General features: G+C 47.6%; 1 protein-coding gene across 2 annotated transcripts in view; it reads right to left on the bottom strand.

Annotated features, from left to right (window-relative positions):
- Positions 1 to 3,968: 3,968 nt before the first annotated feature.
- Positions 3,969 to 12,829, bottom strand: part of KIF3C (kinesin family member 3C) — a 35,622-nt gene continuing 26,761 nt past the window's right edge. The window contains exons 6-8 of one of the 2 annotated variants that reach the window (XM_059132451.1): positions 5,868 to 5,976; positions 5,523 to 5,689; positions 3,969 to 5,271 (exon numbers count right to left, since the gene is read on the bottom strand). In XM_059132451.1, the coding sequence (XP_058988434.1) occupies positions 5,178 to 5,271; positions 5,523 to 5,689; positions 5,868 to 5,976 (370 nt within the window). In that variant the 3' untranslated portion in view covers positions 3,969 to 5,177. Of the gene's footprint in view, positions 5,272 to 5,516; positions 5,690 to 5,867; positions 5,977 to 12,829 lie in introns of both variants that reach the window. The other variant, XM_059132450.1, reaches the window with a different exon arrangement.

The following is a 12,829-nucleotide window of genomic DNA, read 5'->3' as shown; positions in this document are numbered from 1 at the left end:
GCTGCAGAGCAAACTTTCTTTCCTTTTTTTTTTTTTTTTTTTTCCCAAGATTTTATTTATTTTTTTGAAAGAGAGTAAGAGTGAGCATGAGAGGGGAGAAGGTCAGAGGGAGAAGCAGACTCCCCACTGAGCTGGGAGTTGGAAGTGGGACTCGATCCTGGGACTCCAGGATCAGGAATGGAACCAAAGGCCACTGCTTAACCAACAGAGCCACCCAGGTGCCCCAGAGCAAACTTGCTTTCTTTCTTTTTTTATTCCGAAGATTTTATTTATTTGACAGTCAGAGATCACCAGCAGGCAGATAGGCAGGCAGAGAGAGAGGGGGAAGCAGGCTCCCTGCTGAGCAGAGCCTGATGCAGGCTCCATCCCTGGACTCTGGGATCATGACCTGAGCAGAAGGCAGAGGCTTAACCCACTGAGCCATCCAGGCGCCCCAGAGCAAACTTTCTTAAGCCATCATGGGTGACGGATGCACACGTCATGGATGGCTCACAGTCACAGACAGCTGTGCAGACCACACTCCATCCCCAGAACTACCCCCAGCATCTTCTTTGAGACAATCTTTATTTCCACTCCCCCTCCATACGCATGGTTACAGCCACAGAACTTTCGGAGGTCTTGGTCAGATATCGTGTTTCCACCCGCCTGACCCTAACCACTGAACTGGAATCACATTCTCATGAATCTGGCACTGGGAGTGAGATTCTAAGTCTCTCTGGGTGACTGGATTGTGTCAACAGAGAGCTGCTGCTGGCAGATGTATATTCTACGTCACGAACTGGAGTAGCCGAGGAAAGAGCTCGAACCCCACAAGGAAGAAGTTGGGTGAACTAGAGAGGGTCTTTGTGGCATTTGAGTCCCCGGGACTCGATTATTCCTGAGCACTGGTTCTGTCCTTGCCCTTGGGGTCCACGGCACACTTTTCTGTGTCCTTATTTCATTCAGGCCATTTTAAATGAATCTTTAGTATGCCCAAGAGTTTCCACTAACACACATCCCGGCCTCTGGAGATCAGGGGCTCAGTCTTGGAGGAGGAGGTGAAACATGGCGGCTTCTTTATCAACAAACAGTTAGTCAAAGATCCCGGGGCCAAGGGAGAGTTTCTACCCTCTGGCTTTTTTGTGAAGCTCTAGAAAACCACCTGTGTCAGTCATACAGGTGACCCCTGACTGCTAACAGGAGAAAGCGAGTGTTTTTTTTCTTCTTCTTCTTTTTCTTTCCTTCTCTTTCTTTTTCAAGGATTTTATTTATTTGACAGAGAGAGAGAAATCACAAGTAGGCAAAGAGGCAGGCAGAGAGACAGTGGGAAGCAGGCTCCCCGCCGAACAGAGAGCCTGATGCAGGGCTCGATCCCAGGACCCCGGAACCATGACCCCAGCCCAGAGTCAAAGGCAGAGGCCCGACCCTCTGAGCCATGCAGGTGCCCCAAAACAAGTGGTTTTAAAAGAGGACCTCTACGTTCAGGTTCTGAAGATTTGGTTTTAATTCTGACCACTCCCCTTCTATCCCTGGCCTTCGCTACTTATAAAACACACAGGGTACCTATTATTTTCCTGAGGAACAGCTGAGCTTGAGGGGTGGCACAGAAGGGAAAAACAAAACAAAACATGGGCTTTAGAGTGTGGAAATCCAGCCTCGTCACTACCCACATGTCTTGAGCCAAGTTAGTTCGTTTTCCTAAATTCCATCTGTGAATCAGCGACAATACCTTCCATGGGGGAGGCTGAAGTGAGCGTGCACGGGGGTGAAGGACCTAACCCAGCACCTGGCAGAACTCCAGCAGCAGAGCCATTCCAGCCCTGACACTCCAGGCTGGAACAGGGCAGGTGGGCAAGGAGCCCTTCAAGGGGAAGGTTGACCAACTGGTCAACCACAGTGCTCCCCGAGGGCCTTCTCCTCCCCGGAGGTAGGGGCTTTGTGTTTGTTTGTTAGCAGCAATGACTTTTCATTTCCCATAAGGCCTCCATGCTCCAGGAAACCAACAGCCAGAACCCAGATGGAGGGAGGGAAAGAAGCCCCGGGAAGAGAGCCGAACGGGATATTAGGTTTTTTTTTTTTCAAAGATTTTTTATTTATTTAGGGATATTAGTCTTTTTTTTTTTTTAAATATTTTATTTATTTATTTGACAGACAGAGATCACAAGTAGGCAGAGAGGCAGGCAGAGAGAGAGGAGGAAGCAGGCTCCCTGAGGAGCAGAGAGCCTGATGTGGGGCTTGATCCCAGGAACCTGGGATCATGACCTGAGCCGAAGGCAGAGGCTTTAACCCACTGAGCCACCCAGGTGCCCCGGGATATTAGTCTTTTAAACCATTTTAATTCCATGCCCACGATGTGCCAGCCACATCTATGTGCTTTACACACATTACTACCCGCTTTCATCTCTCCTGACTGATCAATGGAGGGGCAAAGCTGTCACATGGTGATCGACAAGCTAATCTGGACATCCAGGCTGTTCAGACACCTGCTAACAGCTCAGAATGAACGGGATCAGGACTGTTCACCCGGAACACGAACAGCCATTGCCATGGCTCTCACACAGACTTCAGGCTAGAGCTGGGACCTTCCTCCAGGCCTTGTTGGGCACATGAGTCCCCTTTAAGCTGCCCATTCTTCCCCAAGGTCCTGATAGCTGCAGCTGAGATCTGAAAACTCCCCAAGCCCTCTTGGAAAAACAAGGAAGAGAGAGAAAGGAGAAAGTGCATAAGCAAGTATAAAGAAGTAAAAAGGGAAGAGAAGGCAGGCAACCAATTCTGTGACGATACTCATTCCTTTATTATCGACTGTGTTAATTTGGACAGGGCTGGGCAGCAGGCTGCCGGCAGCACCAAGCTGCAGGTGCGTTTCAGCTCAACAGAGAGGCCTCATCTGAAGCCAAGGAGCCAGAGGGTAATGTTTTTTTATATATATTTATATATTACATACGTCCCCGTATAGTCATATGTATAGAGTGACAAGAATGGGCCACTGCATTAACTGTTGTCCTAAATAAAGACCATAGCAACAGACACAGAAATATGGTCCTCATCAAGGCCTTCACTTTGTCAATCAAATGTTCGATACATCAAAAGGGAAAGGAGAGAGACAGAGAGACTGAGATCCAACCACCCCGGTGGTCCTGTTCCCAGCATATCTTACACTGAGTGTTGAGTGTCCCCCAAGTGTAGAGCGGAGGTAAACACACACACACACACACACAAGAACACGCACACACACACGTACCAAAGCCACAGGCAGGAGCTCCTCCTTCGACACACCTCGGGCCCAGCCCTCGGACTGGGGGGGGGTGGTGGTGGTGAAACTGGGTATTTTGTGCTCTAAGACTGTGAGGGTCAAGTGACCAGATGACGCAGAGTCGATGTGTCCAAGTGATGAATGGGGGTGACACGTGCTGTTTCATCCACAAATAGGAAAGGTCAGCGGGAGAGGCTGTTTAGTGTAGGCATGACGTCCCTTGGTGCCCAGGCCGCCTGGGGGATTTCTACACATAATTCCTGTCCCAGACATAGTCAAACCTCTGATCCGAATCCTGAGTCTCAAATAATCTCTTGCGCTCTGATGAAGAATGGTGTTCCCCTGAAGGACGGGAGCAAATGGCAATTGAGTTGTCCAACCATCTAGTTGTTGTCATTTCTGTCATTTTCTATGGCAGAAATGACAGCATCAGTGAAGGAAACCAAACCATAGCTTGGTCCCTAGAGCAGAACTTGAACTGTGCAAGAAGGGTTCACTTCCTGATGGAACAAGAGAAGACCCAGGTAATCAGCCCCCATTCCTGCCCCACCAAATGCAAGCATCTCTGTCAGTTTCATGCTTCTGTCCCAATGACTAAAATCCTTTTATTTCTGGGAACCAGAGATTCCCACTATGAGGGCATTTTGAGATCTTAAATCACTTGTTTCTTTCGTGATTGCCTGTTTATTCCTCTACCAAAATATACACTTACAAAGTAAATCAATGAAAATTAATCTTTCTATCTTTTTTTTTTTTTTTGGTCAAAACTTACTTACTACTTGAGATAACTGGAAACATTTTCAGATGTCACAAAAGGAAGTGGGGAGCATTTCCCTAGGGACTAATTTGCACAACGCTGAAGAAAGGATCCGTTTTCAACAAAACAGTGCTTGACAAACGGGATACAGAAACTGGCGTTAATTGGCAAAGCTCGCAGATCGGGCCTGGGTCTCTGTCTCCTGTGCTACGTGAAGGGGGAAGCAACAGATTCCGGTACCTTTGTGTAGCCAGAGGGAGAATGACATTGATTCCTGCCACCCTGAACTGGGCTCCAGGCAGCTGCAGAGGAAAAGGACCACAGCAGGAAGGAGCAGCATCTCAAAAAACGGGGAGTTGGCTTGATCACTTGACCCAAGTTATTTCTCCGTGGGGACAGAAACGAAGGGACTCAGAGACAGGACTTCCTTTGATGACTGTCCGTGTTGTCTCCATTACGGTTTCGTTTTCTGCAGGTCCTGAAGGGGGGCCTCCACCGGTCGGTTCACAATTCCCATCCAGAGGTTGGGACAGTGGCCAGGAAGCAGAGCTGGGTAAGCCATGAGTTTTTGCCGAAGCCGAAGAGCATGGGCTGTGTCGGTGAGGTCATGTAAGTCCTTGAAAAGGAGCCCAAGAGGCCGAAAGAGGTTATCTGAGGTCCGGAGAGGGAAGTGCAGGCCTCTGTTCGCTGGGAGCACAGGCCCAACGCTGTCGGGACATCTCTGGTCCTTTGTGGACATCGAGCGTTTTTCTAGTCCCAGAAAGTGCTTAGGAACTGCTCACGGTCAGCTGGAGGAGATGGATGATGGAGTGAGACAGGTAGAAAGAGTGCTCTCTCCTCAGGCCCTGGCTACCTTCCCTTCTGGGAGCAGCTGACAGAGAGGAGCTTGAGGTCTGACACGGGGGTGGGGGGTTCTAAAGTCAGAAGGAAAGGAGGCTCTGTAGTGACCACCGCAGGCTCAGGCGAGGGCATCTCCCCCAAAACCGAACTCCACAAATAAATAACATTAATTAAATAAAGGAGGCTGAGAAGAGCGGGCCGACGCGCGGTCTGCCAGGGTCTCGCCCCCTCACACATACGCACACGCACATGCACACACACGCACGCACACTGAGTGTCAGGTGAGACGATCCAGGGTTGGCTCCCCGTCCCAGGAGGCTCTTGGCCGGGCAGCCTGACGGAAGGTTGTCACTCATGGTCTAGCACTGTTGTGGGGCGCAGAGCAGCGGAGGCCAGTGAGGCCTGTGGGGTAGAGGCTGGAGGCCGCTGAGGAGTCTGGCACCTGCAGAGGGGAGGGATGAGGTGTGAGAATGGGGAGGCTGAGAAACAGCAGGAAACCGAGAAGTGAGGACTGGCCTTTGCCTCATTCTGTTGCTGTGGGAACTCTTCCCCGAAGACCCCAGTTATCCCTTCCCTCCACCCTTAATGCCTGGCAGGTACAACCAAAACCCTCCTCAGCCTCATCCAGCCTCTGTGGTCTCTGTGCCTCCTAAGTCCCCTGCCCACTCTGAGCACAGGGGTACTGACCAGGACCTGGACTTTCGAACTTTAGATGTGGAAGGTCTTTCCAGAAAGCTGTCCAAGCGCATGAGCCTCTCCATGTGTAGCGCGCGGGGATCTTGTTCTTGGTCATGAGAGAATTCCATCTCAAAGACAGCTGGGGGGGACACATCCAGCTCCAGGAACATGATGTTTTCAGCCTGTGGTGGGAACATCAGAGCAGACGTGAGCAGCGGCCCTGAAGGTTCCATCTCTTCGGCACTTCGTTGATATTGGGGATAGCAGAGGTGGTGAGGTAGGCAGAGCAAGCAGAGATTATGAGCATCACCTCCCTTGGGCTCCCTCTCCTTCCCTCCCTTCTATTTCCCAGCTTCTTACCCTGTACCTGGGGTGGGACCCCATTGCCATAGCAACCCGAGCATACTGGCTGATAGGCCTCTTGTAGCCCACTGCGGACGTTGGACGCTTCTTCATTTGGCTGTTGTTGCTGTGGGGGAAGAGGCTATATTAGAGTGGGTTTCTTTTGAAATGGGGGAAATGATACGAAGAATTAAGTATCATTCAAAGTAGGCAGGAGGTTCTGCAGATAGTCCACAGGAATGTTCTTCTCTTTGTTTTGTTTTTGTTTTTTTAAGATTTTATTTATTTATTTGACAGAGAGAGAAAGCGAGAGAAAGAACACAAGCAGGGGGAATGGGAGAGGGAGAAGCTGAGTGGGGAGCCCCACGAGGGGCTTGATCCAAGGATATTGGGATCATGACCTGAGCCAAAGGCTGATGCTTAAGGACTGAGCCACCCAGACGCCCCTCTTCTCTTTGTTCTAATACAGCTGGACAACTAAAAACTATCATAACCCAAGAAACCATATATTTCTTTACTCTTGTATTTTTTCTGTCCCCGCCCTGCCCCTCACAGTAAAATGGTTTGACTAAGGGCTGAAATGAAGAAAAGAAATCTAATCTTCTTTTAGCTTTCAGATTCATAGGCTGATCTCACAGACTATGCAAAACCATTGACGATGAGTGGCTCTTTTCGGTTTTCTTCTTAAGAGTCCAAAAAAAAAAAAAGATTAAAAAATCAGGCTTGAATTGCAAGGGTCCCAAAATAGCCTAAACAATCCTCAAAAAGAACAAAGTTGGAGGGTTTGCATGTCCCAGTTTCAGAACTTAATACAAAGCCTACAGTAATCAAGGCTCTGTGGTACTAGCATAAGGACAGACATGGAAATCAATGGATTAGAATTGGGAGTCTAGAAATATATCCTTATATCTACAATCAGTTGATTTTCTATAAGATTATCAAGACCATTCAATGGGGAACAAACAGCCTCTTCAACAATCCGTACTGGGACAACTGGATGTCCAAAGGCAAGAAAAATGAAGTTGGATCGTATCATCTATAAAAATTAACTCAAAATAGATTACAGACTTAAATGTAAGTGCTAAGAAAAAAGTCTGCATTTCCAACAAAATGTTAATAGTTATTGTCTTTGGATGGTTTGATTACAGATGATTTTTATTATCTTTATGCTATTCTGCAAAATCTAAACTTTTTTATAATGAAAATATATCACTTTATATCTAATTATCTCAGATATTCAGAAAAGTATAAAAATAATTTATGTACACTTAACATTCAGCTTTGTCAAGTCATCTGTTTCACATTTTGTTATACTTACATCAAATTTTTTTTAAGAGATAAAGTGTAAGCAGTTTTTTTTTTTTTTTTTTTAATGTAAGCTGTTTTTAAATCTCCTGTCTCTCCCTCCCCAGAGTTAATTACTCTCTTGAATTTGCGGTGCTAATCAACACAGTGCATGTTTTTATAGTTATTTATATATGTGGATATTCATAAACAATATACATGGGTATTTGTATGCCTATTGCAAAAATTTGAACGTGTGATATACATACTGCATTTTCTTTGTGCTCAACAAACTTTTTTCTTTTAGATTTATCCACATACCTCTAGATTAGATTATTAAAGTTTTGCTTATATTAACCATTTTAAGGTTGCAGTATAACATCATATATATTTATGTATATGTATAATATTGTCTTGTTAATGGACATCTAGGTTGATTTTTTTTTTTTTAAACACAGTGCTGTTGTGAACATTTCTGTATAGATATCTTTGAGTACATATTCAACAGTTTCCCTGGGGTATACACCTAGGAATGCAATGGTTCCATGGTAGGGTATGTACATTTTCAACTTTGCTAGATATTGCCAAATTGTTTTTCAGATTGGTTATGCATTTGAACACTTCGTTGCTTTCTATCCTAGCCATCTCACAGGATAGCAGACTTCTTCCTTTCAGCAGTTTGATGAATGTGGCCTATTGCTTTTATTATCCAAATAAGCAAACCAAGATAGGAAAGAAATCCACAAAGTATTTCCATTAAAACAAAGTAACACAGGTTTTGGAGTAAGACCTATCTGAGTTCAAACTTTGGCTCTGCCCCTTAAAGCTGTGTTACCTTTCGAAGTCACCAAATACCTCTGAGACTCAGCTGTGTCACCCCCCCACCCCCCACCCTGTCACACAGAACTGCTGAGATGAAGCAAGACAAGCACTTAGCAGAGCACACAGCAAAGGCTCAACCCCCCAGCAGCTGGGAAGATGATTTATTCTCCATTCAACTTGATAATTTCAGGCAGAGATACAAAGGAGCAATGCAAAAAAAAAAAAAAAAAAAAAAAAGCCAAAAGGCAGACAGAAGACAGAAGAGGAGAAGAAACAGGCGGAGTACTTCACAGATAGGACATCCTGTCCTTGAGGAGTGGAACGAGCAGTGCAGGGGCTGAGGGAACGGTGCCTGCCTTCTGCAGCAGAGAGTACCCAACAATGTCATTCTTGTGGTTCATTTTATCAAGCATGTAAGAGAGTGCTGGACCCCACCTAGGGGTCCCCTCTGGCCCTACTTTATGGGTAAAAACAGGGAAGGATGGAACTGTAGAAGCCCCAGCTCACTCTGCAGCTGTGTGGTCCCTGGGGCAGGGGGGAGGGGTGCGGGGGGGGCAGAGGTGCAGGGGTCTGGGCGGGGGAGGGTAGGGAGGCTGTGCATAAGCACAGCAGCAGCCCTGACAACTCCAGGAGAGAGGGGGAAAATTAGTAACATCACCTCTTATTTCTACGGTGCATCTACACATCCCGTTTGAACTTGGCCACAATCTCCCGAGGTGTACACAGGGCAGAAAAATAGCCTGAGGCTCGGGACAAGCAAAATGCCTTTGGATTAGGAAGACGTTTGGAACTGGATCTGCCCAGATACTCTTTTTAGGATGCTGCTCTGTGTCTCAGGAGGACACCAGGCCAGGCTGGGGCTGGGAGCGTCTGCAAGCTCTGGGAATAGGACTGGGGGACAGGGCTGGGAGAGCCGAGTGGTGGATCAGTGCAAATTGGCAGCCTGACCCAGTAAAGATGCCAGGGCTATTCTGGGTGGCATGCGGGAAGAAGGGGCTGGGGGAGGGGAGTCTGTAATTGGGACACCAAATTTCCCATCTACTCCCTCTTCTGCCCCAGGCCTACTTTCCATGATTGATCCCTCTCTAGTAAGAGGCAGTGGCTGACTGCCCAGAGCAGGGGCCTGGCTCTGCCTAAAAGCCCCCTCCCAACAGGGATCCACAGTAGTTACATGCTGCGTAGATACTAAGACTTGTCCTATGACCCACCCTTGCTGCTATATGGCTGCTATCACAGTATTTTTTTCCCCTTAATACTAATAAAAAGTGATCTCTCAGCTCTTAGGGGCTAACCCCGATGTCATTATCAGATGTTTGGTTTCCCCCCTTTTTCTCTTTTGTGCTGCAAACTGGCATCCAACATCATAGGGAGAGTTTTCTTTCCAGGTCATGCCCAATCCTCTGCCACAGCGAGCCTGGTCTCTTCGATCTAGTCCCTGTGTCCCCGCAGGCCAGCAGTCCACCAGGCAGCATTCCCTGGCATGTCTACTGACCCCCCCCCCTTTTTTTTTTAAGATTTTTACATTTTTTTTTTTTTTTTTAAAGATTTATTTATTTATTTGACAGAGAGAGATCACAAGTAGGCAGAGAGGCAGGCAGAGAGAGAGAGAGAGAGGAAGAAACAGGCTCCCCGCCGCGCAGAGAGCCCGATGCGGGACTCGATCCCAGCACCCTGAGATCATGACCCGAGCCGAAGGCAGCGGCTTAACCCACTGAGCCACCCAGGCGCCCTACATTTATTTTAGAGAGAGAAAACACGAGCAGGGGGAAGGGCAGAAGAAGAGGGAGAGAGAGAAAAACCCCAAGTAGACTCCCCGAGGAGCACAGAGTGGGACTGGATCCCAGGACTCTGAGACCATGCCTGGAGCTGAATGCAGCCGCCCAGCCAACTGAGCCACCCAGGCCCCCCTAAGCGGTATAACCTGCTAGAAAGGTAACTTGGCAGTATGTTCTAAGATAGACAATGTTTATACTCCTTCATCAGATCCTGAAATTTTCTTCTAAGAAAGTCATCTGGGAGAGCCTGGGTGGCTCAGTTGGTTAAGTCAACTTCACGGGTGAAGCAATTTGGGTTCACAGAGGTTTAAAAACCTTTCCCAGGGGTGCCTGGGTGGCTCAGCTGGGTAAATGGCTGACTGTTGATCTCAGCTTAGGTTGTGATCTCAGAGTCCTGGGATCCAGCCCGAGGCCAGTCTTCACGCTCCGCAGGCAGTCTGCGGCCCTTACCCCATGCTCAGTCTCGCCCTCTCTCCCTCTCAAGTAAATAAAATCTTTTTTTTGGGGGGGGGGGGATTCCATTTACTTATTTGATAGAGCATGATCGCAAGTAGGCGGAGAGGCAGGCACAGAAGGGGTGGGGAAGCAGGCTCCCTGCTGAGCAGAGAGCCTGATGCGGGTCTCGATCCCAGGACCCCGAGATCATGACCCAAGCTGAAGGCAGAGGCTTAACCCACTGAGCCACCCAGGTGTCCCAAATAAATAAAATCTTTTTAAAGATTTTTTTTTTTTTTAATTTATTTATTTGACAGAGAGAAATCACAAGTAGATGGAGAGGCAGGCAGAGAGAGAGAGAGGGAAGCAGGCTCCCCGCTGAGCAGAGAGCCCGATGCGGGCCTCGATCCCAGGACCCTGAGATCATGACCCGAGCCGAAGGCAGCGGCTTAACCCACTGAGCCACCCAGGCGCCCCCAAATAAATAAAATCTTAAAACAAAAACTAAAACGTTTTCCAGGCCACAAGTAAGTGGCAGAACAGGGACTAGAATTCAGAATGTTCTAAACCCCAAGTCCAGTCTCTTCCTACTGCACCATGATGCCTTTGAAAAGATTCTAGGGTAGCTGGGGTTGCAAAGGGCCAAGGGCTAAAGTCACAAATAGAATTTTATGAACTATGAACCAATGGCTACAGTCATTGCCAAATATAAACCCCTAGAAGACAATTTTGTATAAATCCAATGAAAATTAAAGTCTATAATAAGAGGGGCGCCTGGGTGGCTCAGTGGGTTAAAGCCTCTGCCTTCGGCTTAGGTCATGACCCCAGGGCCCTGGGATCGAGCCCCGCATCGAGCCCCGCATCGGGCTCTCTGCTGGGCGGGGAGTCTGCTTCCTCCTCTCTCTGCCTGCTTGTGATCTCTGTCTGTCAAATAAATAAAATCTTTAAAAAAAAAAAGTCTATAATGAGAAACTAAACATTCAAGGTCATATTGTACAGTAGTTTTTGCTGGAGCTGGCTGTGAAACTGGTTTCTCAGTTCAAGTTTCTTTCAAAATTGTTTGTGAGGATAGAAGGCACCTTACCTGTGATTCAACCAATGGTGATACAGAGATGTTGGAGAAAAAAGAAAACGGGGTAGATTTCCCAAATAAGTACATATGGGCGTGTTTTAGGAGTTGCCTGGCGGGTGTGCCTGGCTAGCTCAGTTGGTTAAGTGTCTAACTCTTTTCTTTTTAACTTTTTTAAAATTTTAATTTTTTAATAAAGATTATGTATTTATTTAACAGAGAGAGACATATAGTGAGAGAGGAAACACAAGCAGGGGGAGCGGCAAAGGGAGAGGGAGAAGCAGGCTCCCAGCTGAGCAGGGAGCCAGATGTGGGGCTCCATCCCAGGACCCTAGAATGTGACCTGGACTGAAGGCAGATGCTTAACGACTGAGCCACCCAGGCACCCTGAGTGTCTGACTCCTGATTTTGGCTCAGGTCAGGATCTCAGGGTTGTGAGAGGGAGCCCTGCATAGGACTCTGCACTGGGCCTGGAGCCTGCTTGAGATTTTGTTGTTGTTGTTGTTGTTGTTTTAAGATTTTACTTATTTATTTGTCAGAGAGAGAGCAGAAGCAGGGGGAGCGGCAGGCAGAGGGAGAAGCAGGCTCTTGGGTGAGCAAGGAGCCCAATGTAGGACTCGATTCCAGGACCTGGAGATCATGACCTGAGCCAAAGGCAGATGCTTAACCGACTGAGCCACCCAGGCGTCCCACTTAAGAGCCTTTCTCTCCTGCTCCCCCTGCCCCTGGCGTGCTGTCCCTCAATTTCTAAAATAAAACTAAACCAAACACACCCCCCCCCAACATACCCCTGCATGCAGTTTGGAGGGCAACTCTGTGCAAGTTGAAGTCAATATGTAGGGCCTGATTCTTCCCAAAGATTTCTGTAAAGAAAACACTACACAGATATGCCCCAGTGGGAAGCTTTTGAGAAATGATCAATTTTCAGGCTTTCTTTTTTTTTTTTTTTTTTCTTTTTTTTTTTAAAGATTTTATTTATTTATTTGATAGAGAGAGATCACAAGCAGGCAGACAGGCAGGCAGAGAGAGAGAGAGAGGAGGAAGCAGGCTCCCTGCTGAGCAGAGAGCCCGATGCGGGACTCGATCCCAGGACCCTGGGATCATGACCTGAGCCGAAGGCAGCGGCTTAACCCACTGAGCCACCCAGGCGCCCCAATTTTCAGGCTTTCTGATGGCAAGGAAAACACCTTTTCTCTCTTTGCACTACTCTCCTCGAGCAAGACAAGACGGATGGTGGGGAAAAGAGGAGAGAGAGAAGAAGGGGGAACAGGGCCTCAAAAGCAACTAAGCTCTCCTGTTCTGCCCAGAACTGTTTGGTGTGGGGAGGAGGGGGTTGAGGCACACAAAGAGCAGGTCAGGAGCACAACTTCACCTTTAAAGCCAACGAGACGGAGACAATGGGCTAGGAAAGCCAGCAGGCATCCGGGGTATATGGAAATTCTTTGCACTGTTCTTGCAACGCTCAGTTTTCAAAATAAAAAGTTAAAAAACATGCCTTCTCAGAGTCTCTCATCTCATCTCTATCTAATGTAAAGAAATTCCTCAACCTGCAAACTTTTTTCTTTTCAAAGCTTTTATTTTGGGGGCTCCTGGGT

This window comes from Mustela lutreola, chromosome 9, assembly GCF_030435805.1.
Source record: "Mustela lutreola isolate mMusLut2 chromosome 9, mMusLut2.pri, whole genome shotgun sequence".
Classification (NCBI taxonomy): domain Eukaryota; kingdom Metazoa; phylum Chordata; class Mammalia; order Carnivora; family Mustelidae; genus Mustela; species Mustela lutreola.
This window is presented reverse-complemented; position numbering and strand designations above follow the sequence as displayed.